A 27178-nucleotide genomic window follows, 5' to 3' on the forward strand; every position below is an offset into this window, starting at 1 on the left:
ATTTGAACCGGAACTTGTTTGGTCGTAGGATTTCATGTTTGCAACCATCTACAACTACAGTCCGACACCGCGAACGTGCTCAATATTTATCTGATAATATTCGTTTCTGAAGTTCTCAAAAAGTCGATGAACTTCGATAACGAAGTTTGCCTAGTAGAAATAGACATTACGTGGCTGGTCTCTTTCACCCCACTTGATTCTGACTTCTTCTACAGGTGGCAGCCAGTCAACGGTATCGTAATATAATAATTCCATATAAAATTGCCTGCAAATAATGGGATTCGAACCTAACTCGTTGCATTGATCGGTCCGGTGCCCTGTCCGACAGTGGGTATCCCCGTGGGAAAACCCGTTTACTATTTAAAGTAAAAATGAAGAAATTCCGCGTTTTTGGAAAATTCCGCAATTCCGTCTTTCTGCGATATGACAACACCGGTATGGTAGTGTATTATACCTGAGTGTGAGTGTAACAGTCTATTGATTAACACACAGCAGCAATCAGGCTGACGCGCAGTGGTGTGCGTGAAGGCACACATCGTTATCAAAACAAACTATTCAATACAATGATACTAGTAATTATTCTTCTAAAGGAAGGGACTCGACTTATAAGCCGGATATATGTTAAAATCATGAAATGTAGGTCTAAAAATCGACCTCGACTTATAAGCTGCGTAGACTTATACGCCGGTTTTTACGGTAGTTAAAATGTCCAAGCTTATTCAATCTTTCAGTGCTGCCAAGTGTCCCCATTAAAGCGGAATCGTTACGCCTTGGTATAGAAAAATATGATGTTCCGACTTGTGCTTTAAAAATAGGATTTTCGAATAAAAATATCCCAATTTCACGATTTTTCTTGTCATTTTTATGATTTTGATGAATGACTCTTAATTGTTTGTATTTCAATCATAAAAATCTGTTTAAAAACATTGCAAGAACCGATCATCGATAAAGTTTCTCAGAAGTTTCAAGTGACTCCGCAAGGCTGTGCCACCAGCTGACTTGATATGCTCCCATGACTGGCAAGTGGGTGAATAAGAACATTACAACTGGCAGCCTCTACAGGTTGTAAGTGACTTGCCTCCGAAGAGGACTCCGGACAGCCAAGTAAGAAGAAGAAAAGAATGCAACAGTTTAAACTATCATATTCGTCAGCCTTCCCTGGCGTCACTATGAGCCAAAAAGGAACACATTTCGTTTTGTGCACTGTTTGCTGCTGTGAGTTTAGTGTCGGCTGGGGAGGAATTTGGGATCTGAAGAACACCGCTGTTCTTCTACAAACACGTGCGTAGAGACAAGTATGAATAAACTGATTTCGGCATTTTTCAAAATACCATAAAGTTTTGATGGCATGACCAAAGTGGAAGTCCTATTTACCATTTTTCTTGTAAAACATAATTTCCTGTTAGCTGCTGCTGACCATGCTGGCCCACTATTTCGCGAGATGTTCCCTGGCCCTAGCATATAAACAATATTTGATAGGGTTAGTCAGCAAAACAGGGAAAACTTGACGAGAAAACGTTTTTTGTTGCGCTGAATGACATGTTCTGGCGGAAATGCGCTTTACCCGTCGATTTGAGTGTTTTTGCACATCGTCATTTTTCCAATACAGGGAAAATTTGAAGAGAGATGCAATAAATACTGAAGTCTCTACAGAGAAGTAGATAGATGTTGGCAGTTCATAGCTGTATTTTCTTAAAAGTTTTTCATTAAAAAGTGTTGCACATTCCATCAAGTTAATTGTTATTGCGGAATAAAAAAGTTTTCTACTTAAGTTTTACTTGTTGTTAATTCTATTTGATCACGTATAAGTGTTATTTCAATGTTACTCCTTGAACCACTGAAAATATGAAAAAAGTTAAAGGCGTCCTGAATTTGAAAATGATAAGGTTGGCAGCACTGTACTTTGATAACAAGTAACCTTTAAGTCCTAATAGCAAAGTCAGTCTTGTTGATTTTTTTAAATTTTAAAACAGGTCCTTAAGTAAAATTGCTGAAATATTTTATATCGTTACATTGATAACTGTTTGTAATGACAAATAATGTGTTATAATCAGGACTTTATGTATTGTTTATTTTTCATTAAGAGATTTTTTATTGCAATATTTTTGGAATGTTTTCAATAAAGTTTGAATAAGTTGGACAACCATTTTTCGCCTTCTCCGGGAAGATTTTGCTGTGGCTTTTATTCATCTACTTTTAAGAGGTATTCACTGATGTGCAGTTGTAACTGGGGTGGTTGGATAGAGCATCAAACATAAACCTCAATAGGAATTACCAGTGAAAAGTTTTAGCTCATGTGGATCTTTGAGAAAATAAGCCCAGAAACAAGCATATTTTAAAATTAAGACAGTATTGAATTCTAAATTACATTTCAGCACAAGTGGTGACATATAATATTTGTCATACATGTAAATGTTATTGATACGTCGGAAAAAAATTGATCCAGCCTGCCCGGCGAGGCGGAACTTGTTCTTTTTCCCAAACTAAAACCAAAAACAAGCAGTGAAAGTAAAAAACCTGTACTCCTGTTTTTGAAAGTTCATAACCATTCACAGATGTAATGATATACTATAGCTGTATTTTCATACAGGGAGATAAAACAAATCCGTACTTTGAAAAGAACAGATGAAGAACTGTAGTTTTAATGGAGCGTCTGTACTTCCGTATTTAGCTCTAAGTCATATGATATGTATCAATGAATTATCCAGAAGTGCGTGAAAATGAGCATGTAGGGATGTTCAATACATTTGCATTATGAAAAATGCTTTGTGTAAAAGATTTAGAATATCTGAATCAGGTGCCTCTGACATCAATCAAGGCTACATACTAACATGACTAGGACTGGTGATAATAATTGATTGATGACAGATATAGCCAAAAAACGATAATTCGTGTATGTACAAATCTCTTTGTATATTTGGATGTTAACTAGTTGACCATGCAAAGCAGTTAGTTTGACGGACTGCTGCTCCTGTGACAGCACACTAAATTGTTCAGGTGCAGTGTTAAGGATCTTTTCAATTTGATTGCCAGATACTTTAACCCATAGTTCTTGCATATTGTTACTGAAGGCATTATTTTCCAGCAATTTAACTGACAGTGCGAAATAAATTTTGCTTTTTGATTGAAGGCCACATTTACGACATGACATCGGATTCCCTATAATATTGAGCTTGGTTCGACATTTACTGCACCCTATATAAGTAGCTGTATTTGCTGTAGTTGAAATTAGGCAATCTGTGTTGTAGGTTGTTAAAGTACAATCTTTTTTAATGTCATTAAATTCATCAATTTGTTTGTTGTCAATGGACACATTAGATAAAGCCGTTTCCTTCGTCGGTGATAATACAGGGTTGAACGTTATAATGGAACTGGTGTTGGTTGGAATGAATTTTATTTCCTTAACGAAATTCTGCTAGCTTTGCAAATGAAACATTTATTATGTCGCCCTCTTCAGCATTGGAATTTTTTGCGAAACCTTCCCAGATACCTTACTAGTTTCATAGTGTGGTCGGTGTAATCTACTATATATATATATATATATATATATATATATATATATATATATATATATATATATATATATATATATATATATATATATACTATATACTATATATATATTACGAAATGTCATATTTTTGTGAGGTGCAACATCAGTGTCATCGAATTTAAATATTTTAGCAGCTACATTAACTGCTTACCTCTGCGGATGTAACAGTTTTGATGTTAGTGGTTGCTATGTCCATTAGCAGTGGGTGATCCATTTCCTCATACATGGTGTTGAGTTGGAAATCTAACTCGACGTCATCCTTGTTGTATCTTGGGTTCGGTTTGTGGTAGGAAACGTCTTTAATTGTATAGGTTTTCTCAATTAATAAGATGATAGCCTTCTGGTCAGCTTCCCCAAAGGCTACAGCTCGTCCGTTCATTTGTCCGTCCGTTCGTCCGTCCGTAAACGGAATCCAGTTATTTAGGGAAGTTTTGAAGACGCTTTAAGGTGATGTCTTGATATTTGGTTTATACATGTATCTACCCTAGACACATCTTCAGCCCAAAAACTGGCCCTGTCAGATTCAAGATGGCCGACTGGCAGCCATTGTTGTTTGCCAAAATCAGCACTTTCTACACATTTTCGAAGTTTTCAGGGGAAATTTTGAAGACGCTTTATCAGTTACCTTGATCTTTCGTTTATATATGAATCTACCAAGGGCCCATCAGCATAAAAATTGGGTCGATCTGACTCAAGATGGCTGTCCTATGACCTTTTTAGTGCCCAAAAATGTCGATTTTGGCCAGAATTCTATGTCCTGTAGCTTCCTACTGGTTTGCCGTTTCTCATTGCAATTTGTGATGGGTATTCTTTGGAAAAGGATGTTTTATTCCTGAGACAGGTATTTTTGATCAGCCAATTATGACGCAATTGGCGGCCATCTTGGTGTCATCAGTACTCATTCGTAGGTGGGAAAAAGTTTTTCAACATTATATTGATACCTAAGCATATTTTGTTGCCACAATGAATTAGAAAAGTGTAGCTTATAACGTGTTCTATGATTTTGATGAGTTTCAAGGTCATTGGTTTTTGTTTATGGCCACCAGGGGGCATTGAATAATACAGTAACTAAGTATTTCTATATTATATTTATATCTATGCATATTTTGTTACCACTATCAATTGCAAAGTTGAAGCTCATGACATCTTCCACATTTTGGTGAGTTTTAAGGACAAAGGTTATTGTATATGGTCACCAGGGGGCGTTGAATAGTAGAATAACTTAGTATTTTCTTATTAGATTGGTACCTAGGCATATTTTGTTACCATGATCAATTGCAAAGTTGTATTTCATTGTAGCTGCTGACATGTTCTATGATTTTGGTGGGTGTCAAGGTAATTGGTTTTTGTATATGGTCACTAGGGGGCGTTATTGAAATTGTTAGATTGTTGAGCATTTGAAACCACTTCCCAAGTGGGCATGGTGTCCCTGGACCCCTAGTTCATATATTGGTTGAAACGTGACTGTCATGTTTGATATTGCTGCTTGAAATCAAATCAGTATCTACCTTTTGGGGTCTACCTATGCATGAGGTAGACTAATGTGGTAATATGTCAGAGGCTTATGCCATATTAGACCAGTGATTGAAAATCACAAAATCACAAAGAAATGTCAATGTAATGTATTTTTACTAGATCGATACTTTTTATGCATAACTAGGGGTCCAGGGACGCCATGCCCACTGGGGAAGTGGTTTCAAATGTTCAACAATCTAACAATTTCAATATTCAATGCACCGTGGTGACTATATACAAAACCAATGACCTTGAAACTTACCACAATCATAGAACATGTCGGCAGCTACGATTTAGTAATTGATTGTGATAATAAAATATGCCTCCTTACCAATTTAATATGGAAATACTAAGTTATTCTACTATTCAACGCCCCCTGGTGACCATATGCAAAACCCAATGACCTTGAAACCCACAACAATCATAGAACATGTCATGAGCTACAACTTTGCAATTGATTGTGGTAACAAAATATGCATAGGTACAAATATGATATAGAAATACTAAGATATTGTATTATTCAATGCCCCCTGGTGGCCACATACAAAAACCAATGACCTTGAAACTCACCAATATCATAGAACATGTTATAAGCTAAAACTTTCTAATTCATTGTGGTAACAATGTGACGGGGCTTTCTTGTAAATCCTCTATATGCCTCGTCCGTCCGGAGGTCCACTCCATCGACCAACATTAAACAACAACGAAAGACCAGCGGGAACAGTGTAAATCACATCAACATATATTTCACAGAGTGGTTGCCTGGAAGGCGACCGCCAACAAACTAACCAATAAATATTACACATGATAAATAATTAAGTCAGAATCATCCAAAGCTTTCTTACCTGCGGGAACAGTGTAAATCACATCAACATATATTTCACAGAGTGGTTGCCTGGAAGGCGACCGCCAACAAACTAACACTGTTCCCGCCAAAACTTCAAACTATATACAGACCATGAAGGTGGCAGCACCGAACGGAGGCTATCAATTATACCGCCGAATAACACCCTCCCTTAACGTCAAGAATTTTCGTCCCCGAAATAAGTGACATAAACAGGATGTCGTTTCAGCAATCTAACATTTTTAAAAAAAATCCCTACCTTCCAGACGGTCGGACGGAACGCAGCGAAAAATCATTCAGAACAAAGCACAGATTACCGACCAAGAACTACAAGCTCTTAATTGATAGTGACTTAATAGAATTTACATAAACAAAATCCAAACCACTCCCACAGTCATTTATAATACTAATCTAAGAATTTCACTTCAATCTTTTACACCAAGTTTGACATACAGACGTGTAACTTCCATCACACACATAAATTAATATATATATTGAAAGACCCGGCATATATACCACCCTTCCAAAGAAAATCTGTCCCCAGATCGAGATAAATAAACACATAAGAAGCGATGTAGCTTCAAAGAATTTGTTGTATTTCACGACTTCATCTTATAGACATCACATAGGCTAAATGAAGAGAAAAGAAAAAAACCCAAAATGAATTAAAACGCACAACACAAAATAATGGATATACATGTTTCAATAACCCGGACATGACATACAAAATACTTATTCACATAGTTTCAAGACCGCTGCCAACAGAGTCGGATTTCCGCTTATCCAAGCATCCTTGCTTGCCAATAACAAAGTATCCAGCTTCTGTTGCCATGAAGGACCTACCGTTAAAGCGCCAACCTGATAGTCAGCAAACCGTTCAGGCATACGTCTTACTCTTGTAGGACGATCGGCAAGGGCTGGACGCACGGAAATATCTGGTGATTGCACCTCATTAGATGGATCGACCTCTAGCCTAATCTCATCAAAAGGTAGCCTAATCTCATCAAAAGGCACGTCCGCAACAAGAGACGCATCAACACCTAGCGGACTGACGTTGGGCCTAGTCTCATCAGGAGAAACGCTCTCAACGGGGGGGGCGATTCAACAACAGAATGACTTTCCGGACTCACGTCCGATGCGACTACAGATAAAGTAGATTCGTCGTCGGGGGCGTCCACTGTTAATGAACGAGGGATACCAGACAATTCCTCATTAAGAGGAAAAGTCCCCTTAGAAGCTCCCCGATCGAACAAGATAAACTCATCGGTCCCATCACAACTCGTGCTGACCGACTCCGCAGGCTCAACAAAACTAGTCTTGTCTCTCCTTATCCCGGGACCATGTTTTCCAACTTCAACAACCTCAGAGCTACGATTTGGACGCAGAGTAACTGAAAGGAACAACAGCAAGTTGCGATGAAGCATCCTCGTCTTACCAGACACAGTGTCTCTAACCACGTAGACGGGTATATCCGTATTAGGCTGGGATACAATCACATATGGATTTTCTTCCCACTTGTCCCCGAGTTTATTGCGTCCCTTAATGCCTACACGATTCACCAAAACGAAGTCACCCACAGAGAGCGAAACACCACGAACCCTGGAATTATAGTTTTTCTTTGAATTCTCGGCTGACTCCGCTGACTTTACTTTGGCCTGAGCCCATAAAGAATTAAACTCCTCCTGAAGAGTAGCTGTATACTGCCGAGAAGGCTTGCTTAATCGTCTACAGGCAGAATCGGACTCCTGCCAAACATTAAGCGATAAGGCGAAAAAACCAGTGGACTCGTGAGGCGTACAATTGTACATAAACAGAACCGAAGACAAATGATCTTTCCATGCAATTTTCTTTGCAGGTTCCAAAAGACCCAAACGTTGATTAAAGTTGAATTAAAGCGCTCACAAGCACCGCGTAGTGCGCGATTTCTCGATGCCGAAAATCGAACATAATTCCTTTATGAGACCGCTTTCAAAGTTCGCACCTTGATCAGAGTAAATCCTCTTAGGGATTCCAAACTTTGAAATGAAAGAATCAAATAGAACACGGGCCGTTGTTCGTGTAGTCTGGTTCCGTGTCGCAACAGCTAAAGCATACTTAGTGAAATGGTCAGTGATAACTAAAACATTCTCAAAACCACCTGTGCATTTGTCTAAAGTTAAGAAATCAAGACACACCACCTCCAAAGGCTCAGACGTGGTGATAGGAACTAAAGTTGCCTGTTGTAAAGGAGTAGGAGCTTTATGGATAACACAACGCGAACAACTTCTAATGTATCGGTCAATATCTGAAAACATCCCCGGCCAGAAAAATCTCTCACGAATCATACCCAGCGTTTTATCGCGACCCTGATGACCTAGGTCATCATGCAACATCTTGCAAACAAAAGAGATCTCAGCAGACAGTGAAACAACTTTTAAAATTTCGGATTCGTCCTCGACAACTCGACGACATAATAAACCATCGCTCATAGCGTAGTTATATTTCTGCCATTTCCGATCCAACCGAGAAAACGGCACGTAACGACCAACTGACTTGATCTGCTTGACAATACAATGGATATCCGGTTCAGCTTCTTGAGCCGCCATGAGATCACGCCAAGGAAAACCCAGGCCGTTCACGGGTTGATCAAGTTTGTCATCAACAAAGTGCACTGGTGTAGCTACCGCTGAATGACACAGAGCATCCACCGCTAATGGTGAAACGTGAACTTGTCGACTCAATGCGTCCGCATCAATGTTGCACTTTCCGGACAAATACTCAAGCGACAAATTGCAAATGGACAGAGCATGGAGCCACCTCTGACTCATAGCGTCCAATTTCGCCAAAGAAAGAACATATGTTAATGGGTTACTGTCGGTCTTAGCGACGCACTCGTTGCCGTACAAATAATCATAGAACACCTCACTGACAGCCCACTTGAGAGCGAGGAATTCAAGTTTATGTATAGGATACTTTCGCTCGGCATCTTTTAAACAGCGACTAGCGAAAGCGATCGGTCTCAGATTTCCGTCCTGGCGTTGGTACAAACACGCACCAAGCCCGTTAAGAGAAGCGTCCGTATGAAGCTCAAACGGAAGTTTATAATCAGCGTAAGCCAAAACCGGAGGCTCAGAAAGTACTGACTTTAGTTGGTCAAAAGCTTTAGACATTTAGGCAACCCCTTCAAAAGATCATTTAGAGGTTTTGCAATAGTTGAAAAACCCTTCACGAAGCGACGATAATACAAGGCAAATCCTAAGAAGCTACGGAGTTCCGCAACAGTCGAGGGAACAACCCAGTCTCGGATAGCCTGAGTTTTCTTGGGGTCGGATTCAATACCAGCCACTGACACGATGTGTCCCAGGTACAAAATTTTTTCGCGAAAAAAAGTACACTTTGAGGGCTTTAACTTGAGCCCGGCCTGTTGAAGCTTCCTAAACACGTCAGACAGACGCACGATATGCTCATCAATGGTGTCACTAAAAACAATTATATCGTCAATATAAACAAGACATTCCTGGAGATTTAATTCGCCTAAACAATTCTCCATTAGACGTTGGAACGTGGTTGGTGCTCCCGTTAACCCAAAAGGCATTACATTGTATTCAAAAAATCCGAACCCCGGACCAACAGTAAAAGCTGTACATTCACGATGCTCTGGTGCCATGCTTACTTGCCGTTAACCGCTCTTGAGGTCAAGGCATGAAAAGTAAGTGGAACCAGCTAGTGCACCCAGCTGCTCGTCAATCCTAGGGAGGCTATACCTGTCAGGAATGGTTCTCTTGTTCAACTCACGGTAGTCTATACAGAACCTAAGTTCTCCAGTTTTCTTCCGAACAAGAACTATAGGAGACGCAAACGCACTGTTGGACGGGCGTATCACACCTGCTTCCAACATCATGCGCAGATGTTCCCTGACTTCATTAACCATCGCTGGAGGAATCTTCCGATACCTCTGATGAACAGGAGTAGGATCAGACATGTTAATCCTGTGTTATATTAAACTCGTATGTCCCATGTCGAGATCACTCATTGCGAAAATAGATCGCCACATCCACAGCAGATCTTCGAGTTTCGATTTAGCCTCAGGTATTACGCCATCCATTTGGAACAGTTTTATAAAATCCTCGCGCGACAAAGATGCGTGCCAAGGTTTTTGAGGAGCAACATTATCGTTAGAGACTTCCGAAGGAGGAGGAGGAGGAGTAGGAGTATCAAGATCCGGCGTAGCATCACCGATGCCCGAAGGACTAATCTCCTCCGATACAAACCTGCGCCCCGCCACGAAATCGACAGGTACGGCACAAGCAATAATCACTCTGGCCTGAATCGACACATCACGGCGGGATGGGTTTCGCACCCGTACTACCTTGCGATTGCATACCACGGAACAGGCTTCCTGCGCTGTAGGTACTACATACAGGCTGCTGGGAATCTGACTACCTTCGGAAGTGATCATATATAACCCTTCCGGCCCTTTAATCCGAGCCAACCCATGTATGGTAATTTCAGCCCCGGCTGGCACAGAGATTGCCTTAGTCAATTTAACCGATTCGGAAATGTTGTTACAACATATAGCGTCCGCTGCAGCCCAGGCCGGCGACAAGGTCGAAAAATCCTTGACCCGGTCCAGCACATTGGTGCCAATCAAAGCAGGTACCTTCTCATGGTAGTCGGTACTATCAACAACAAGCATAGGGATTTCCATTTCCAAATCAGCTGCTTGCAACCGAGCAACGACATAACCGGAATATGGCAAGACCGCAGCACCCGCGGTCGTTACCTCAAGAAAATCAGCTACTGGCTGCACAGGGACTTCGGGTTTTTTTGGAGGCACCACAGACTTGAAATCTCTCCGTTCCGTTTCCCCTTCAATCTTACTAGCCTCTGTTACGATCTCGTAATAGGTCGCGTTGGAATGAAAGAGAAAGCGTTGGAAAGAATGAAAGTGTTCCCATGCGCACCATCTCATTACGGAGACCACGCCAAAACTGACCACGTAGTGTCTCGGAACCGACAGCGCCTGCTCCTGGCAGACCACGGACACGAGAAGCTACATCCTCAAGCCTACAAGACCACTGAGCCACTGACTCATCCGCCTTCTGCGACATCATATAAAACTGGGCTAAGCCTTCCTCTAACGAAAAGACCACAATTAAACAGAACAGCCACAGCATCCCCTCTGAGGAATCTGCGCATGGCTTGAAGAATTGAATCCTGACCATAACTTTCGTCTCGTAGCAGCGCTTGAACCTCAAGCTTCCACTGCCTAAAGGTACGGTCTCCTTTGGAGACACTCTCGCCAGAAAAAGTACCTAACCTGGGCGCTTGAATGGCGAAAGTTTTCTCGACCCGTTGTGGCTGTAAATTAAAAGACAAACCGGGAAGCGGCTGCTTAACTGGAGTAGAACTTCGAAGGTTACAAGGTTGGGAGGACTTTCCCCTGCTAATCAGCTCATAAACTAGACGCTGCTGGTCGTCTTTGTCCAATTATCCAAAAGCTTTATAAACCGTGTTAAAAGTCACGTCATTTTAAAAATCAGGTTTATTTTCATTTTCCTCAACCGTCACCTGACGTAGTTCCCCATCTTCTACCCCATTAAAGACACGAAAAAGAAACTTTTCTTGTTCTCTTTTTGCAAAAGCCGCACACATAGCTCCCCCCTGCTCAAGGTTGGTACTTTGCGCTTGCGAATTGAAAAATGCCATCGCTTGGCTCGCCACGCATCCGGAAGGAAAAAGCACATAAAACCCCTCTACCGCTGAGCCGTGTACAGCTACCACGGGGAAACTCTGGAAGGCTACTCTTATATCATTGGCCGTATAATGAGACCCTATCCCCGAAATAATAACTACCTTCGCGTGAAATGCCATTTTCAAGTACTGCATAAGCAACAACACCACGTAAATAATACAGGTACGTAACATACAACCAAAACTACCTGTGTCTAGTACCCAGAGCAATTCAACATAATATTCATCCACTGAATAACTGATTCCTCAGTTTACATGCATACAAAAGAAAAGCAAAATAGAAACTTGTCTTTGATCACAAGATGCACGTGCAAAAATCAATGCGAACGATCACAACACTCAATAACAACAAATAAGCAACAAAAAAAAACAGAAACAGAGAAAGAAGAAAAAGAACCGATTTACTGAAGAATAATCAAAAGCGAAATAATAAAAAGAATAATGATAAATAAATGAATAATAAATAGACGAATAAACGAGCAATTAACGCTCCATTTCCTAGCTATCTAGCACAAGAATAAGCATTCAGCCACCGCTTTGCAATTTCCACAACCAAGCGAACAAAACGCAAAATAAATTGAAATCACACTGAAACCCAGCGTAGAATTGGAAATCAACTGAATAAAGCAAAACTTATATTAATAAGCAGAATTTAAGAGTTTTCACCTGTCACAACGAATGCGCACTGCTCCAGCAAGCTGACAAAAGAGTCGGAAAAGGATTATTTTATTTCATGCCGGCTGAATTAAATTCGCAAATATCAGCTTAACAGGGCACAAGAAACACGACAAAATACACCGTGCAACGATCTGAATACGACTGAGCGATCCTATTGTAACCGTGTCAATATCAACGACGACTCGAGCTCCGATCCGTTGTTTGACGATCCAACCGCAGCGATAGAAACAATATTTTCCAATTTCAAACTGCACTGAATTCCAGAACTTCAGATCACAATTGAACACTATACATATATCTCAACCAGCGTACCCAATTTAGATTCGACAAAATTTCGACACTGTTCTGCGTATCGCGATTTCACCGCACTAGACGTTCCCGCGCTTTCCAAACGCAAATTGTAGATCCACGTATCTTCTGGTGTAGTGATGACCATCCCAAACCCAACGAGGGTGCCAAATGTGACGGGGCTTTCTTGTAAATCCTGTATATGCCTCATCTGTCCGGAGGTCCACTCCACCAACCAACATTAAACAACAACGAAAGACCTGCGGGAACAGTGTAAATCACATCAACATATATTTCACAGAGTGGTTGCCTGGAAGGCGACCGCCAACAAACTAACCAATAAATATTACACATGAAAAATAATTAAGTCAGAATCATACAAAGCTTTCTTACCTGCGGGAACAGTGTAAATCACATCAACATATATTTCACAAAGTGGTTACCTGGAAGGCGACCGCCAACAAACACTGTTCCCGCCAAAACTTCAAACTATAAACAGACCATGAAGGTGGCAGCACCGAACGGAGGCTATCAATTATACTGCCGAATAAACAGCCCGGCAACAACAAAATATGCTTAGGTATCAATATAATGTCGAAAAACTTTTTCCCACCAACGAATGTCTACTGATGACACCCGGATGGCCGCCAATAGCTTCATAATTGGCTGATCAAAAATACCTGCCTCAGGTATAAAAAATCCCTTTCCAAAGAATACCCATCAGCAATTGCAATGAGAAATGGCAAACCAGTAGGAAGCTACAGGACCTATAATTATGGCCAGTCTGACATTTTTGGGCACTAAAAAGGTCATAGGACAGCCATCTTGAGTCAGATCGACCCAATTTTTCTCATGCTGATGGGCCCTTGGTAGATTCAATTATAAACGAAAGATCAAGGTAATTGATCAAAGCGTCTTCAAAATTTCCCTCGAAAACTTCGAAAATATGTAAAAAGTGCTGATTTTGGAGAACAACAATGGCTGCCAGTCGGTCATCTTGATTCTGACAGGGCCAAATATCAAGACATTACATTGAATCGTCTTAAAAACTTCCCAAAATAACTGGATTCGTGTAGGAAGGACGGATGACGGATGAAAAGTCCCGAGTGGGCTAAAAATTGGGATTGTGTACATAATAACAGAATGGTCCGTCAAATCACACCAATCATGGTACAATGTGGTTAAATGTTGCGAGCAATAGAAAGAAGTATTACGACAGTAGCTCATGACATGGGTTTCATATATTTATGGAGACAAATTTTATTTACCACAACTGATGATGTAAAATATGGCACTCCTCTTGCAGAGGTTTTTCCAGAGGGAAGCCGCTGTAAAATTTTCAGCTTTAAACTCCTGCTTCCGGAGGGGACTTAGGTAAATCTTGTAATAACACTGTAACAATACAGGGAAGCATTAATCATATCATAATAAAATCGTCATTAGCAATATTAATGTGATATAAATCTATGAATGGGAAAGCGTCTCTTGATGAATGAGAAAGCAAGTAATTTATACCAAAACAAACAGTGTGGGAAAGCATACTGATAATATACTGTTCACACTAGGATTTCAGTATGGTGCTAAGCGTTTACACTAGGAAATTATTCAAGGCCTATTAGCGGCTTATTCAATTCCGTAAATATGCAGCTTATTAAGCGCGGAATGCAAACGTGCCAAAAATGAGCTGCCGCATATTTTCAGTAGTGTGAACGCAGATTCGATGCTTTGCTAGCTGCATATTTACATCCGCGTAGTACAATACATTCAACACTAATAACACTCCCCTCTATCGGCACACCGGGTGACTACTATAAGCCTACAGGGTTCAGCGATCTACTAACCAGCGTCTACTGTCTGTCACACCTGCTCTCCATGCAACGTTTTGGTCAGTAATTTCGTTAATAATCGGTTTATCTCTAAATATTATGTATTAAATATTCAGTAAGGAATTTGCATTCAGAAATAAATCATGAAGTGGCATAGATTTGTTAGTATTTTCATCTATCAGCGATAGTTTACCTAGCATATGCTCGCGTAATGCTGGAAAACAGCTTTTTCTGGCCCATCACGTGGCGCCACCTACTGTATTTTGATATGCTAATGAGCTGGTGATGGCGTCACGTTAAGTTTCCGAAATAAATAATATCCCGTGGATTCGGTAAAGATCGGTATGTTCTGTAGGAAAAATAGAATATTGATAAAGGTTTGAAATCCGCGGCCAAATGTTTGAAATCCGCGGCCGAATCACTGGTAGTTATAAATCCATTTATTGATACCTCATCACCACAACAGCTTTTCTCCGCTGCATCAGTTCGGCGTGTTTAGTTTAGGCCTATACGTCTTGGTACTCTAATGATTTATCGTAGTAAATATCCGATAAAGAAACTAACTGTTTGAAACCCGCGGCCAAATCACTGTGAGTAATAAATTTATTTGTACTTGCTTTGATTCTCATGGGCGAGGAGAACCCGCAGTGGACCCGGGGAACGATGATGTCAAGACACAAGTTGATTCATCCATCTTTATAGCTCGACAGTGCTTATAATATTTTGAGTAGTAAATTATATCCTGTCGGTGGGTTAAGTGTACTGATGAAGAAAATTGCTAATCGTTAACATTTACTGTTTGAAGACTGCGGCTGAACGCGATATCTTACAAATTTGTTTATTTACACTTCAATTGATAATCGAAGTGACGAGCAGCCTCCGTTGGATTTTTCGGGATGACGAAAAACATGTCGCCTCATTGAATAGGGCCCAATTTTTGATGTTTACGGCCCGACAGTGCTTTTGTAACGTTGATTCATGATAATAGGCACGGAGTATTTGAAGATCGTAGTGAGCTGAAGGAAATCATACGGAGTATATTGGCAACAGTGGCAAGGTAACAAAGCCTAAGTGCTTTTTAGTGAAAATAGTTTGACATAAAATAATAATAATAAGAAACACGCGAATCTCAAAAGGGTTTTCTGTGAAGTAACAGAAAACCCTAATTATTAGATTTATCAAGCTCATTACTTATGAAGTGGGAAAAAACGGCACTATGGCCGGTTTTGATCATATGAAAACCCTGATCCAGGACTTTCGCCTCCTACTCGATCTGTCAAGCCGATATACACATGCTTTTAAGTAGGCCCTAGTACTTATTATAATCGTCAAATGCATATTTTACTGGGTAGGCCTATACGTGATGTTGTACACCTGCTGAACGTTAAATGTATAAAACCATAATACAAACTTATTGTATATTTACCTGCTCTCTCAGTCTCACTACACCACGACATCCACGTGCACTAGTGTCGCTGAACAGCAAGGAATTTCGGCATGAATACATGCAGTGCAAGGTTATCTAAAATCGAATTGGAACGAAAAATTACTTCCGGAACGGTGTAGACCTAAGTTAAAACTTTCACTCTATTGATACAAATTTTAAATCAAATTGCCTTTTTATTTTATATAGTTCAATATGAACTATTGACATTTTATAAATGCAGCCATTTCATATTATTGTATAAATTTCGTTCCGTACCATGGTTTGTCTGTTTACCTGGGGGAGGCGGATAACTACTTTTTGCGCATTGATAAATAGGTCTAAAAATCTAGTCTTCAAAATATTTAATGAAGAGATATAAAGTTTCACATTAGAATGATTAAAGTACGTATTCTAATCAATAATCAAATAAAGTCATCGGGAATATGCTCATAATATTCTAACTGCTGAGTGTAAACTACAGTGTACATGTTTCGATGACGTTTGTGTGACTGTTTAACATCTTTCATTCATAGTGGCTTCTGAAACGTTTTTATGGTTCTCATTTATGTCTGGTAACGTCTTAAGAGGCCGCCAAAAAGCAAGGGTGGGATACAGACATGCCAGTCCCACTAAAGAACTGCGTGTTTAGAGTCATAAAGACGAATACAGGCAGCTCTCTGCATGTTTAAGCCTTTTCTAGAAAGGAGGCCGATTTGCAAATTTATTGCTAGGCTGTTCCTTTTATTAGCATTGGTTTGACATCTATGATGTCATTCCAATGCTCGTAAAATGGATCAAAAATAGAAGTATGAAAAAATAGGGCCGGCTCTCCTCATTTTCATAGTAACTTCAAATTGTCACTTTGTTCACATAAAACATGAAACAACTGAAAAAGACTGCGCGATGAAAACAGGGACATCAAACTGAGAAGCACTGAATTTTTGAATAAGGTGTGATTTGAAAAGGCATCTGTGCTGGTTTTTCAAAAAGTCGAATCTTAATTGACTCCTATTGCATAGGCCTAAGCCAGGACCTCTGGAATTGAATTGAATTGACACAGTAATTCGCCTGTAATTTGCGATGGTAAAAAAGTGAGACCGTCATGATGAGAGTTCTACATATGTGGGTCATAGTAACTGTGATGCTAACGTCTTACATTTACAGTATCACATTACATTTGTGGTTTGTTGAGGTAATACTTCGCGAATACTCATTTTCAGTTTTTCACTTAGACCCATCATCCTGACATCCTTGTAAAACCATAGTCCTGAGGGGCCTTAAATTCCATCAGAGTGTTTGTTGGGAAGGAGAGTGGGAATGTCTTAATTTGAAAGGTTGACAAACAATATCCTTGAGTCTTTGTTTTTTACAGTTAGAAAGGAATTATCCCTAAGGGCATGCATGTTGGCATGCATCTATTTCTTCACTGCAGATGTATTGCGTAGCAAAAGTCGGTATCTCGCCATGTCAATGTACACAAAGCAAGCGTACGCCCGCAGATTACTTCTGTGTGCCTCAAACTGCACACGGTCTGGTGTCAGTATAAAGATGTTCATATTGCCATGCTGGTTATGAATATCCCCATTTTCTAAGTGTTCGAATGAAATAAGTGGTTTGAATAAGTCTTAATCATTGATTTTCATTTGAATTATTATCAGTCTAATTACGTGTTATAATAAAACGTCTTTGAAAGTGATGCATAATGTTCATGAAAAGTCTTTGACTATCATTGTCACTCTTATTATGCCATATATCACTCAATTTTAGTTGCAGTTGAGTATGGCGCTGTGATTGGCACGACTTGAAACTGTAATTTTCAACAAACGCTGAGAGTGGTACGTCTACTGTATGTGTTTGTTGAAAATTACAGTTGAGCGAATGTTGTATCTTTGCAACTGGTATAATTTCATAAAAATGATAGATCAGTGACATCGAAATCAGCTAAGTTAAAATAGTAGTTACATAATTTTTCACAATTATTTTGAAAACCTTTATTTGAGACCTTGAGAAGACCTTTGGTCATCTAGTTTCCCTAGTTGGTTTTCATGGTTCAAGTGGATATTGCAACATCTGCCAGCTTTGTCCTGACAAAAAATTGTAGAAAGTTGTCTTCACAGCTCTTGTGCTTTTAAAGATATGATGATGCCTTTCATTTATTCAGGTCTACAAGGTTCTAAAAATAGGCAATGAAATATTAAGATGAGACATTACCTTTCTTGTAAATTATCTCAAAATCTTATTTCAGTGAGCCGTACTTGGAAAATATTGTCCTGCATTCTACGTTTGTTCTTTTAAAACAAGACATCATGCCTGCTGACCTTGTGCATGTAGAAAATAGTCAACAGAAGTTATACTCATTCCTATCAACCTGCTGGGGTTTTGTAGCAGATATTGACATTGATAGTGAGAAGTATCGCGGTATTGGTGCCGCACGATTTAAATTGACAGCTCTTGCCAAAATCATTAGTAAGTATAACCATATAATACAAAAATGCTTTAATTGTTCTATAGAATTTCTTGATTCAGGGGATTTTTCAGAAATGCCACTCAATTGCTTTTCTAGGTGTATTGAATTATATCAGCTTCCTTACCCTTTGAGCACCAGCCGGTTTCATTATCTATACCCCTGGAGCGCCAGCACTTTTTGGTGTAAAATGCCCGTAATAGGTACCCCCTTTGACAATACAGAACTCCAGAACTATTGGTAAGAGAAAGAAGTTGTCTTTAGAAACTTAGTAGGGGACTAACTAAGCTATCTTGACCATTTAACCAGTGTTAAGGTCATGGTCAAGGTCACGACTAAAAAAACGAGTAAAATTGTTATTCTCTATCATGCAGAAGTTTTATTGAATGATCAGATACTTATTGAATTGAACAAACACTCAAAAACACTGAACAAACAATCCAGAAAATTTTAGTAATTTCAGGGCCGAAAAGTAAACTTTGAAAGCCCCAGTATCTATTTGTATGTGCTAATAGGTTCGAATCCCGTAAGTGTGTAATAGAAAAATATATTAGGATTTATTCATACACCGCTATATATTTCAAATTTTTAGCTTACTGCAAGATTTCATAACTTGTTATCCCCAAGAATACAAAAGATATTCTTAACTCATTCACTCTGAAATACCCATATTCAAAATTGCGTGCAGCAGACGGAATCAATTTCCGCCATTTTGGTTAACAGGGGATTCCCCCTCTGGTACTTCCCAAGATCAATAGTGTCTATGACGCGTTGTGTAGGGGATTCCATGGAATTCCCTCACATAATTTATGATAATAATGTTTACTCGCATTCTGATTGGTTAAAGTCACGTGTAGTTTGATTGTAGGCAGTGTTTACATTTGTGACGTCATGCTCTCAGCGGCTTTCCGTATGCAACGGTAAATACCGGCAAGCCGCTTACAGCGGCTTAACGTAGTCATTGAGTTAGGTAATTCTATTTCGTTTCGGTTATGGGTTTTGGAGATCCAATGAGATATGCCTCGCGCATGCGCCATCAGTTGCCTCTTGACGCCATGCGGCAGTCACGGCGTGAGAGTTCACGCTCATAAAATTTTTCGGATTTTTTACGTTCCACTTGCGGGTTTTTCAAGATTTGAGATCGATTATGCAAGAAGGAACGGTACCGGAACCTGGAGATGGGAGCGTGGCTCCTGTTAGTGTTAGTGTTTCTAGGAAAAACACTCGAAGAAGCCCTCGACGAGGTCGGGTGGAAATTCCGAGAAAAACAAAATCGGGGCGGCGAGCTCCGCTACGTCGATTTTGCCTTCCACAGCGGCGATTTCTGGTTCCAGCGCGTCGCGTTGTCGAACTGTCGGGTCTTCGAAGGTAAAAGAAAAGAAAGATTCTAATAATAACGCTTTGGATTTTCAACGGATTGAGAAACTTTTGACTGAAGTAATCCAGTCCCAGGTCGAGATGAAGGAAAAAGTGAGTGTTATGTGGGAAGCCGGGTGCGGCGACGAGGTCGGCAGTGATTCGGTTTCGATTTCCGATTTCGACCAACAAAACGGCATGATATTTCGGACGATGAGGACTATGAGGGGCCTCCAGCAAAAAAGAGCAAACCAAGTTCTGCCGAGGGAAGTGCTCAAGCCGCTGGCTCGAGTAGGCCTAATAGCATTTTTTCAGCAATGCTGAATAAATGGCAAACTAAAGAAACCACAGGAGTTTCTGTGGATGGAGACCTTGCCAATATTGTGCATGGGCTATTCCAAGAAGGGATTAGCGATGAATCGTATAAAGACCCTTGTAAAAAATATGAGAGACCGGACAATTGTGAGAGTCTCGGCCCGTGAAAGTTGACCAACTGGTTTGGGATATTATTTCGACGAAGTCACAGGCGATGGATGCAAAGTTACAAGTCACTCAGACTTGCATCGCAAAGGCAGCGGTCTGTCTTACTTATCTGGTGGATAAGTTTAATATTTGCGAATCGGCCGAGAAGCCGAGTAACGACATCGAGGAATATTCTTCTGCCTTAGCGCTGCTAGGTCATGGATACCATAACTTATGTTTGCGACGACGAGAACTGTTAAAACCGGATTTGAAAAATGAGTATACTCATTTGTGTTCCTCGTCTGTTCCTCATACCGACAAACTTTTCGGAGGAAATGTGGAAAAAACAATCAAAGATATTACTAATGTGAACCGTGTTGGGTCTAAGTTAAAACCACAGACTTCAGGCTTCAGAAACAGGGCTTGGAATAGGAGACCGTGGAAAGGGCGCGGCGCATCTACATCGTACAGCCGATATAGCCATATGCACAAACATTTCGGCTCAAAATAGAATAGTTATATAAACTTCCAGCAGGCCCATTTGCACGGTGGAAGCGGGCCGAGCTACAGCAAATATAAGAAAGGAAAGAGTCTGAAACAAGTCAAACAAGTCAGGTTAGTAGAAAGTCAGATTTTACTATTAAAACCGCTGGAAGTCTCCAGTTTCATTTGGAAAACTGGAAAAAGATCACATCAGATGTAACCATCTTGAGTGATGTTTCTGGCCACAGGCTTGAATTTATTGATGGTAAGGTACCAGTTCAGCATTGGGTACCCAAGCCGTTGAGATTTAATGATACAGAAACTGCAATTATACAGGTGCAGCTTGATAGATTCCTGTAATCAGGTGTTATTGAAATGACTGATCATAGCTATCCAGAATTTATATCGAATATTTTTATTCGCCCGAAAAAAGAAGAGGGGGCATATTGAGTTATTCTGAATTTGAAAAATTTGAATACATTTCTGGAATACCATCACTTCAAGATGGACACTTTTGAAGCTGTTCTCAAGCTGGTTACACCTGGGTGTTTTATGCAGTCTATTGATGTTAAAGATGCGTATTATTGTATATCAGTCCACCCGGAAGACCGGAGATGGCTTAGGTTCATGTTCAATGGAAAATTGTATCAGTATACATGCATACCAAATGGCCTTGCATCAGGACCTCGGACTTACACGAAATTGTGTAAGCCAGTTTTATCTTCCTTAAGGAAGATGGGGATAACAATAAGTGGTTACATTGATGATGAAATAATAATCTCAGACACTGAATCACAATCCCAGCAGGATAAGGTTGACACGATTGAGTTGCAAGAAGAATTAGGGTATATAATTAATTATAAGAAGACTACTAAAGACGGGTCTCAAGTTATTACACATTTGGGTTTCGTTATAAACTCCAATGAAATGATAGTCACTCTGACTGAAAAGAAAAAAGAGTACATCTTAATTGAATGCTCCAATTTATTACAGAAGAACATTGAGACGATTAGAATTGTGGCAAAGGTTGTAGGACTCATCGTGGCAGCTTTGCCTGCTGTGGACTATGGAATGATGTACTATAGAAACTTAGAAGGTGAGAAAATCATAGCTTTACAAAAGAGTAAAGGAAATTATGATAAAACAATGATTGTATCATGTGAGATGAAACAGGAATTAAAATGATGGGTTGAGAACCTGCATACGGCAGAGCGGAAGATATCTCGAGGGGAACCGAATGCCGTTATTTCAAGTGATGCTTCCTTTCAAGGCTGGGGGGCAGAATAATAGAACTGGAGGGAGATGGAGGAAAGATGATGCTGAAGAGAATCAATCTATAAACTTCTTAGAATTAAAAGCCGGATTCTTTGCTCTAAAATCCTTCTGTTCAAAAATGAAAGATACCCATGTCCATCTGAAGATGGACAACACATCTGCCATTTCGTATATAAACCATATGGGTGGTACAAAAGTCAAAAGCCTTAATAGCCTGGGTCGTGAAATCTGGGAATGGTGTAAAATAAGGGGTATCTGGCTTTCAGCTTCACATATACCTGGAAAGTTAAATGTGGACGCGGATTTTGAGAGCAGACATTTCTGTGATGAAGCAGAATGGAAGTTAGATTCCTCTATATTCAGAAAGATTGTGATGAAAAATGGGACAACAGACATTGACTTATTTGCTCACTAGAATGAATGCACAGTTGCCGATTTACGTATCATGGCGCCCGGACCCAGGGGCCACATTTGTCAATGCATTTTATGTGTCATGGAAATTTAATCTATATATATATGTTATATGTTTCCACCTTTCAGTCTTGTGGGAAGATGCCTACAGAAGATTAGAATGGACGAAACTCCAGCAGCAGTATTAGTAGTTCAGCTGTGGGCGACACAGGCGTGGATGACAACACTTGAAATTATTGATAGACATCCCCGTAACTCTGCCGAAAGTCGATTGGCTGATAACGCGACAGGGAGAAACTCACCGGTTGAAGGACAGACTGACATTAGTTGCCTGTCTAGTTTCTGGAGTTCAGGAGAAAAACAGACGTTTTCAACAAGGACTAGAGAGATTGTTGGCCTCATGGAAAAAGGGCACACATCAATAGTATGAGGTTTTTCTCAGGAAATGGAAACGGTTTTGTAATAAATGGAAAGTTAATCCAATTCATCCCTCTGTAGAGCAGTATCTCGAATTTTTAGTTTATCTTGTTGATGTAGAAACCTTAAGTTACAGTGCAGTGAACTCAGCGAGGTCTGCTGTTGCTCAGATTGTAGAAGTTGATGGGAGATATAATTCAATGAGTATAGGGGCTCACCCCTTGGTGTCTAGATTTATGAAAGGATTGTACAATTTGAGACCGCCCCAGGTTAGATATACTTATATATGGGATGTTTCCGTTGTTTTAAACTGGGCGGAGAGTTTATCGCCTGTTAGATTTTTAAGTTTGAAACAGTTGACTTTGAAACTTGTGATGTTATTATCGTTGATTATGGCTGCCAGACCAGCGCAGTCAATGAGTCAATGAGGATGATTAAAGAGAACGAGAATTATAAGTTTTATTTTGGGAGAACCGATTTAAAACAGTCACGAAGGGGATATATTCCCCCAGATGTTTGTATTAAAAAGTATTATGTAAATAGGTTAATTTGTGCTCATCTTGCATTGTCGGAATATATTAGGAGAACTAAGGATATTCGGGAATCTGAACCTAGATTGTTTGTTATTTACTTAAAACCATACAAAGCAGTTTCGAGAGATACAATAAGCAGATGGGTAAAAACTGCGATGTCGCAGGCTGGAATTGATACAAAAGTATTTAAGCCTCATAGTGTAAGGGCGGCAGCTACCTCGAAAGCTAAGCTGAACGATGTGCCTTTGGAAGATATTTTGAAAACGGCTGGTTGGTCTAACGCAGCTACTTTTGCTAAGTATTATGGAAAACCAATTGTACATGATTCGCAGAATTTTGCTGAAGGAGTATTGAAGAAGTGATTATATGTTAATAAATTTTTGCAATACTACGTACATTTGAGTTGTTACTGTTTTGTCGCTTCTTTGAAGTCTCATTGGATCTCCAAAACCCATAACCGAAATGAATAGAATTTGAAAGTTAAACGAGCCTTACCTGAAAGGTGAAGTTTGACTGGAATTCTATGGAGTGAGGTTATGGGTTGGATATCAAATGCCCTCCCTTCCACTCCCATTGTTAGGGCTCCAAAACAGTATTTGTTGAATACTGATGGCGCATGCGCGAGGCATATCTCATTTGATCTCCAACCCATAACCTCACTCTATAGAATTCCAGTCAAACTTCACCTTTCAGGTAAGGCTCGTTTAACTTTCAAATTATTGCATGACCAAAAAACGAAGAATGCCTGATTCTGGTGCATCCGCAGTTGTGAGCCAAAAAGAGTCAAATGAAGACTCACATCTATGAATAATTTTTTGGATTAGAACCTAATAGCGCCGCTTATAATTGTTATTAGCCACTTATACTAAGCGCCTAATAGCACCGGATCAATATTTTGTGGGATTGGAACCTAATAGAAACTACAGCGACGCTCATGCTAGAGTCATTAAAGTTCACATGTCATGACGCCTGGGCGCGATTTTTTTTTCACAAGAGCGTTTCCGCCATCTTGTTTGCAGTGCACATGCTCCCTATTCCGTTTGTAAACACAATCCACACGTGTGCACTACACTCGCTGTATCAGCGCCCGCTGCTATTAACCTACTAACAAATGTGAGTCAAATATACCCGCCAACCTGGGCACCTTTTCAACGATTTTACATTATGAAAAATTTTGAAATTGACATTCTGCCACCGTTCTACATTCATATTTCAACTATAAACTTTTGGAGGAAATTGTCGTTAAGCTTTCTGATCGCACCTGCGTGCTTGAAATGGAAATTAGTAATAGTAGTATGATTGAAAATAAATATCTAAATCTAAATCATTCTATTTTCTTTCAAAAAGGCTGCATTGGGTAATGTGGTTAGGGAATAAACAGAATTTTCTATGCCTTTGTATTCCTCAAAAGTTGATCTCTAATTTCTAACACTCATCAACAAGTCTTTTCTGTGTAAGTTTCAAACATTTTGATTGAGTAGGAAAATGCTACACGTCCGGGTTCATGATAAGCAGGTCTGATAAGTAGTAGACCCTAACGTGCGCTCGTATCAGCGTGTTAACAGTAATACACTTCTATATACGTACGCGGGCACAGGCCTACACTATGGAAACTCTCCTGTGCACAACAAAATTAATTTATGATAGACTGGCATGCCATCTGGTGATATTATAGGTTTATCCTTGATGACGTGAGTTGATCCTTCACGTCATGACATTATCCTTAATGTTATGAATTTATCCTTCACGTTAGGGGTTTATCCTTCACGCGATGACTTGATCGTCTGTTTGGCGGGGATGGCCGCCCATACAGGTCGCACATAACAACGATTCTGAGTGAAGATATAAGCTTGCCTGCCTACTTAAATCAATCCTATCGTGAAATTATTAAACACCATGTCAGTTGATAAGCTTTATTTCGTCAGTAATCGGCAATGGCCTCAAATTTGCATACACTTGGGAGCTTCTGTCCTAATTGAGTCGTATGCTGATGAAAATCCTCCGATGAAACCCAGGCTCTCACTTTGCTGGGTCACTCATAGTTTTAGTTTTTTTATATGTCATTCTATGAATGTATTAGAATTATGAATATTAATTTATTGAGACAAAATTTCCCAAAATCAAGTCTTTTCTGATATATTTTTCTTATTTCATTTTTAATGAAATTAATTTTTTCGTACTAGTAGCCTATACATGACAAATTTCATATATTCATACAAATCATTCATTAGAGCATTATCTAATCTCCAACCCCTATGAAACTGAATTTTAAAAGAGGCCTCATTAAAATCTATATGAGCTTTTTTTGCGAAAATCTGATCGCAAAAATATCTGTTTTAAAAAGCCAATGTGAAAGCAAAGACTCCTCTCTGATTGGCTTAGCCGCAGAGATCAGCGGGTGTTCACGTGAACCCGCGGTATCGTCTTACCGTTTTACTTCCGGATTTTATTTTAAGATCTAAAATTGTATTTCAATATCGATTTCTGTGAAATCTTTGGTTGATTTTTGGGAGGAATATTTGTATTTGCACTACAGAAAATATCATTGACAATTGTGCAGAAAGTCCGGGAAAAATAGCTTTTTCTCAAATCGGATGGATGACCTTGATATGATAATTAGCCATGTGCTCAATCTGCAAATTCAATCAAATTCTATTCTGCAACAAAATATCAAATATTGAACAAGGTTAAACAGCAAATCCAATTCAATTTTTTTTTATCGAGCAAATTTCAGAAAATTCAATTCTATCCCGCATTCAAATCAATAAGACCAAGGGAAAAGATTTGTCTGAGGTATTTGTTCCTGCCAGCTCCAGTCGCTGTCTGTGCTACTTATGAAAGCACGATTAAATTGTGTAAATTATTAGCCTGGGATTGACTTGTCTATCGAGCTGGGAGTGTATTTGGACAAATTTAACCCACAATGCATCATTTGGCATTTTATGAAAAGCTGACAGGCTGGCCATAGTTCCCCTTGGGGCTTTTGTTCTTTATACCCAATTGTGGCCAATCGAGCTTGTTCAAAAGGTGGATAACTCTCATCCGGCGTGTAACTCTTATCCTGATGGATAACTTATAGGAAAAGGAACTAGCCTGGATAAAGTTATACGGCGGATAAAATTATACACTTATGAATAACCGGCCCCTGGTGTCTCCAATACATCTGTCTTCAATGAAAATACCAAAATAATTTTACCGAGGTACTAGTCTTCCAAGTTGCATGGGTGACAGTCAACCATACCATGACAGCCAGGAAAGAAGCGGCTGCTGAAGCCATGATTGAGTTGCAAAGAAGGTCCACTTAAGCTTCCAGTTAGGGAGTTGAAGTTTTATTTATTGAGGCTCTGAGAGTTCACAACGCATCTTCAGAAGCATAGATAAGCAAAATTTTTCACGCTCACAGCCACCAATTAAAAATTGTGCCGAACGTGCTGCGCGCTTCGGTTTGCGGGTACTATGGGATTTATTATCAGAAATCCCAATCTTCCGACTTTAATCGGAATTCCAAACATTTTAAAAATTTTCATGGTCTCTGAGATAGATAAAGATTTGATGTTACTTTCAAAATTTTCCCAAACCCCCGTTATAGCTTCGCACCTTCGGTGCTTGGCGCTGGCAAGGATAGAATGGGGTTAAATTGATTTCCATTATTTTTAGTAACTACTGTTGGGATCCCTGATTATGTTGTGAGACAGTCACAAAATGACCGTGGATCTGCGCCTGAGAACGATTGAATGGGGTTTGAAATAACACGCGACAAACAGATACACCAGTTCATGTAAAGTACTATGGCTCAATAAAGTTACATACCATGCCTCACTTATCACAATATATAGTTTAACTGGTTTACAACCAATTTTTGCTTTCTCTGTGAAATTTTTGCTGTGGCTGTTATTCATCTGCTTTTAAGGTAT

At 39.7% G+C, this 27178-nt stretch overlaps 1 protein-coding gene across 1 annotated transcript in view; it reads left to right on the plus strand.

Moving 5' to 3' along the window:
• The window catches only part of LOC141903249 (sphingosine kinase 1-like), a 99349-nt gene that overhangs the window by 38016 nt on the left and 34155 nt on the right, over positions 1 to 27178 (plus strand). The window contains exon 6 of the mRNA XM_074791335.1: positions 18109 to 18329. Coding sequence (XP_074647436.1) covers positions 18109 to 18329 — 221 coding nt within the window. The remainder of the gene's footprint in view (positions 1 to 18108; positions 18330 to 27178) is intronic.

This window comes from Tubulanus polymorphus, chromosome 4 (genome assembly GCF_964204645.1).
Source record: "Tubulanus polymorphus chromosome 4, tnTubPoly1.2, whole genome shotgun sequence".
Classification (NCBI taxonomy): Eukaryota; Metazoa; Nemertea; class Palaeonemertea; order Tubulaniformes; family Tubulanidae; genus Tubulanus; species Tubulanus polymorphus.